Source organism: Eublepharis macularius, chromosome 12 (assembly GCF_028583425.1).
Source record: "Eublepharis macularius isolate TG4126 chromosome 12, MPM_Emac_v1.0, whole genome shotgun sequence".
Classification (NCBI taxonomy): domain Eukaryota; kingdom Metazoa; phylum Chordata; class Lepidosauria; order Squamata; family Eublepharidae; genus Eublepharis; species Eublepharis macularius.
The window spans coordinates 49,288,878-49,293,977 of record NC_072801.1 but is presented as its reverse complement, the minus strand read 5'-3'; the positions used below and the strand labels follow the sequence as shown (position 1 = coordinate 49,293,977).

The window sequence follows — 5,100 nt, the reverse complement described above, 5'->3', positions numbered from 1 at the left end:
TAACCCTGGTAGACCTGGAAGTGAGGGAATTAATCACGTGCACCACCGCTAAATTGTCGTACCAGAAGTGGACCACATGGTTGGCCAGCTTATTCCTCCACAACCAGACTGCCACCAGAATTGGAAAAAATTCCAAAAAGGTGAGGTCTTTGGTAATAATACCGTCCTGCCAATTGACTGGCCATTTCTCCACACACCAGTGCCCCAAGAAGTAAACCCCAAAGCCAGTAGACCATGAAGCATCTGAAGAAACCTTCAGCTCAGCCTCAAGCAGTAACTCCTCATGCCAAAAAGTTGAACTCTGTAAGGAAGTAAAAAAAAGCACTAGGCTTGGGTAAGTTGTGTACAGAATAGAGATGGGCTCGAACCAGAAAAAAAACAAACCATGAGGTTCATGGTTCATCATGTTTTATGAACCACAAAGCACAAACTTTCATGAACTTGCCCCGGTTCGTGAACCGGTTCATTTGGTTTGTGAAAACATTACTTCCAGGTCAGCAAATAATCACTTCCAGGTCAGCAGAAGGTCACTTCCGGGTCAGAAGAAGGTCTACAGAAAGCCCAACCCTCACTGCCCAGGAAAGTGATCGATCGGTACCAGGCTGTCTACAGTGACAAACCGAAAAATGAACAAAATGAACCAGCCTACAGTTCTTGGTGGTTTATCAGAAATGGGCTCTGACCAACAGCCAGTTCGCGAACCATGAACCAGCCTGGTTTGTGCTGAACTTTGGTTCGTATTTCGGTTCGTGCCCATCTCTAGTACAGAAACATCAGGGAACAGTGACATTATACAGCATGAATTGCTGTGTGGTTGATATTTTTATCCAAATTACGCTATGCTGTTTGGTAAGTTTTGTTTCTAAGGTAGCTTTGTTGGCAAGTAGTTTGTTTCATTTTAGTGTTGTTGATTTAAAAAATCCCTTGATTTGTGGCATCCACCTTTTATGAATTTTCTGCACAACCATATGACTATTGACTAATGACATGCTGCAAGGTTCTAGCTTGCCCCCTGCACTGTTTAACATCCACAGAGAACCACAGGAGGAGTTTGTCCAGAGAATTCCATCAACAATATTCTATGTCTTATAATTTACTGAGGAAAGCAACCTGTTACAAGACTGAGGTATGTTATATTAAGCACACATAGAGAATAAAATGTTTATATGAATGTATTTGTGGAAAATAAGGTGATAGAATTACCATAATTTGGGGGGGGGGGAGGACAGGAACTTTAATCTTCTTCCAACATTTTCAATAAAGAACATCTTCTAAACTGGTATCTGTAGTGGAGTTTACTTTTATAGCAGTGTGACTTTTGACAGATATATTACCTACAGGAAAGGGTAAACTGTAGTGTAAATGACCTACGTGAAAGAAAATCCAGATCAGCTTTTGAAATTTCATTTATGACAAGATGAAAAAATCAATAGAAGCTGCAAAGTTTTCACATCTGATATGAGAATAATAATTATTACATGCTGAATGAGCACAGTGCACATTTTTCATAGACCACACCAGTCACACACTATATCAGTTGTCCTCCTTGAGGAGTTTCAGTAGTAACTGGATGACAAGTCCTTCCTAAACACTTCATTGGATCCACCCAGACATTCTGAAGTTAAGAAACTCTGTTGCTAAATTTCCTGATAGACCTACAAAGAGCTTCCTTCACTTCTCGGTTTCTCAAGCTGTATATCAAGGGGTTGAGCATAGGAGTCAGAACTGTGTAGAACAGAGAGAAAATTTTGTGTAGGTCTTTCAGGGACACTGTTTCAGGAACAATATAGACAAGAAAGATTGATCCATAGAACAGGGTCACAACAATGAGGTGGGAAGAGCAGGTGGAGAAGGCCTTCTGTTGTGCACTTTTGGATTGGATTTTCAAGATGGTGAGGATAATGCAGACATAGGAAGCCAAAGTTAGCACAAAAGGGGGGACAGTTCCCATTAGGCCAAGAACGAAGGTTGCAAGTTTCACAAAGTAAGGATTGCTGCAAGAGAGGTTTGAGACAGGGTATATGTCACAAAAGAAGTGGTTAATTTCATTGGGTCCACAAAATGTTAATTGTAACATAAAAAAGGTTATAATGGTGTTGGTCAGTAGTCCGCTTGTCCAAGAAGTAGATGCTAATTGCAAGCAGAGCTTCCCGGTCATAAGAGAGGTGTAGTGTAGAGGTTTGCAGATTGCCAGGTAACGATCATAAGACATCATGGCCAGAAGGTAACATTCAGTGGCTGCAAAGAAACCAAAGAAATAATATTGCGTGATACAGCCCCCAACAGATATGGATCTGTCACCAGTTAGGAAACTGCTCAGCATCCTAGGCAGAATGGTTGAAATGTAACAAGTCTCCAAGCTAGACAAGTTCATCAGGAAGAAATACATGGGAGTGTGAAGGTGCTGGTCTACTGTAACTAGGAAAATAATTAAGAGGTTCCCCATAAGAGCCAAAATGTAGATGACTAAAAATAATATAAAGAGGAGAATTCGCAGTTTAAGAAGATTCCCGAATCCTAGAAGGATGAATGCTGTAGTGCTTGACTGATTTCCCCCTGTTTCTGTTTGCTGATGAATATCATTCTGAAATAGAGTTTGAATATAATTAGTCAATTAGAGAACATTAGTTTTTCTTCTTCCCCTGACATTGATGCATGCTGTCAACAGACTATGTACAGGGTAATGCTGTAAGATCCATTTAGGAGTAGCCTGTGGCAAGGCTTTCTGTGTACTGTGCCAATGGAAAATGCAAATGGAAGGACATGTTTGTACAGAAAAAAATATAGCACATGATGGAGAGACAGAGATAGAAAGCTATCACCCCGATGTGCCAGAAGCATATTTTTATACAAAGCTGAAAATGTATACCACTCACAAAAATGTTTGGCATTCTAGGGGTACTTTTAATGGAAAGCCAGGACATAGATATTCTAAGCAATGAACACAAACAACTTATAAGAGAACACTAGCCAAGGATCTGGGTGGTTAATTCAGGGCCAAATGGCATGTTTTGTATCAACATGTGTGTAGATTTTATCCTCACAACAATCTTGTAAGGTAGGCTAAGCTATGTGTGTGACCATCCTAAGATCACCCAGCACACTTCCATGGCAGAGTGGGGATTTGAATCTAGATCTCCAAGGTCCTAGTTTGAGCCATCCTTTAAAATAAATGGGTATGCCAAATAGATTCTAAATTTTACTGTCTCACCATTTTTCTCTGAGGCAAATGTCACATCACATGCAAATCTGATGGTGAAAAAGTGAAATGCAGCTGCAAGAAAGACAAATTTTGAACAAAGTATAATAGACAATTCCCAATAGAAAAAATGTTGGTAGAAGATGTGTTCAGCACCCCTTTCATTTCACTGCTCAAAGTAATTTCCTTCAGAACCAATGTCTCCTTAAAGAAAAACAGCCATAGGTCTTCCTTGTGCACATTGGTATAAACATATTTTCACATTAACATTCAGGCTATTACTATCAATGGTAGGTTAATATAGTTCATAGGCTTCGTGGCTGGGTGAAGGGGGGTGGGCATTGCTACCTGCTTCACTCCTGTTCCCAGCTGGGTGAAGGTGAGGGACAGGTATTGCCACTTGCTCTGCTCCTGATCCTACCTGGGTGAAGGCAGGGGACACCCATTGCCACCTGCTCTGTTCCTGATCCCACCTGGGTGAAGGCGGGGGGGGGGCATTGCCACTTGCTCTGCTCCTGATCCCAGATTGGTAAAGGTAGGGGGTGGGCATTGATGCTTGCTCTACTCCTGATTCCAGATTGGTAAAGGCAGGGGGCAGGCATTGCCACTTGCTCTGCTCCTGATCCCAGATTGGTAAAGGCAGGGAGTGGGCATTGCCAGCTGCTCCATTCCTGATCCAGCTGGGTGAAGGCAGAGGGAGGGCATTGCCACCTGCTCCGCTCCTGATCCCAGCTGGTTGAAGGTGGGGGGAGGGAATTGCCACCTGCTCTGCTCCTGATCCCAGCTGAGTGAAGGCAGGGGGCAGGCATTGCCACCTGCTCCATGCCTGATCTCTGCCTGGGCTTCCTGCCGCGGTGTGCTCTCCGGAGGGATGAGCTGCCTTGTCTGGGCTTCCCTCCACAACAGCACCTTCCGGAGGTGGACCAGGGTAGGAAGTGAGTTGTCAGGAACACAGTTAGCTTTTATATAGTAGGATTACAGAGGGGAAAAGATATTTAGGGTTGTGTGTAACCTGAGTTTCTCCCTTCGATCCCAATCCAAGTTCTGTATTAAAGTTACATTATTCATTAAGGAAGTTATGCTCTGCAGTTTTTTAAAAAATAAATATTCACAAAGTAAACCTACTTGCTGATTTTACATGACTGAACCATCCTGCTAACATCTAAGAAAAGGATGCAAATATGGGTGCCATGATAAAGAATCATAATAGCCATGAAGGACAGGCTTTACTAAAAACTCAGAGGTAGAATTCTAACTCAAGGAAGGGAGGCCCCTCACTGATAATGAGGGGAATTCAGCCAGCTTTTTGTCTCAATCTTGCCCAATTCTCCTCCTTACTACAGTGCTTGTTGTACACAGCTTTTCTTCATGCAAGGTCCACAATACTAGGCACAGCCTTTATGATGGGTAAAGAGGACTCCCTCCTCTCTTTTTTCACCTGTGGTAAAGCTGGGTGGATCCTAGCTACAGTGATAGTGGTGGAGACCACCACTATCACTGTACTGTAACCCAGACTAGAATCATGTCCTCCAAATCAAGAATCTTGATTAAAATAAAATAAATACTCTGAAATTTCAATTTTCTAACTATTTCTATTTTCTGTCAGTCTAACACAAGAATAAAATAACTAAATACCCCCACCAACCCAGTCTGACTTCCTCCTCCAATAATACCAAGAACCAAATTAGTCAATATGTGCGACAAAAGTTGGGTCAGGGGTTCTCCAACTTGCACTCACAGGTAACATCAGGGAATTATCATTCCAAGTGGTCTGAGGTCTGATTCGACTTGGGGAAATAGTCCAGAGGGAGAAGGGTCTTCATCCTTCTCTCCCATGCAATTTTCCTGAGCCAAAATGGCCAGGGGTGCCATGTTTACTGACTGCAGCATTTGGCACCTAA

General features: G+C 42.5%; 1 protein-coding gene across 1 annotated transcript; it reads right to left on the bottom strand.

Annotated features, from left to right (window-relative positions):
- Positions 1-1,621: 1,621 nt before the first annotated feature.
- Positions 1,622-2,891, bottom strand: LOC129339133 (olfactory receptor 6B1-like). Its single transcript, XM_054993739.1, has 2 exons — positions 2,877-2,891; positions 1,622-2,584 (listed from the first exon to the last, which is right to left on the bottom strand). Exons 1-2 carry the CDS (start codon positions 2,889-2,891, stop codon positions 1,622-1,624), a joined length of 978 nt encoding a protein of 325 aa, XP_054849714.1.
- Between the last annotated feature and the right edge of the window lie 2,209 nt (positions 2,892-5,100).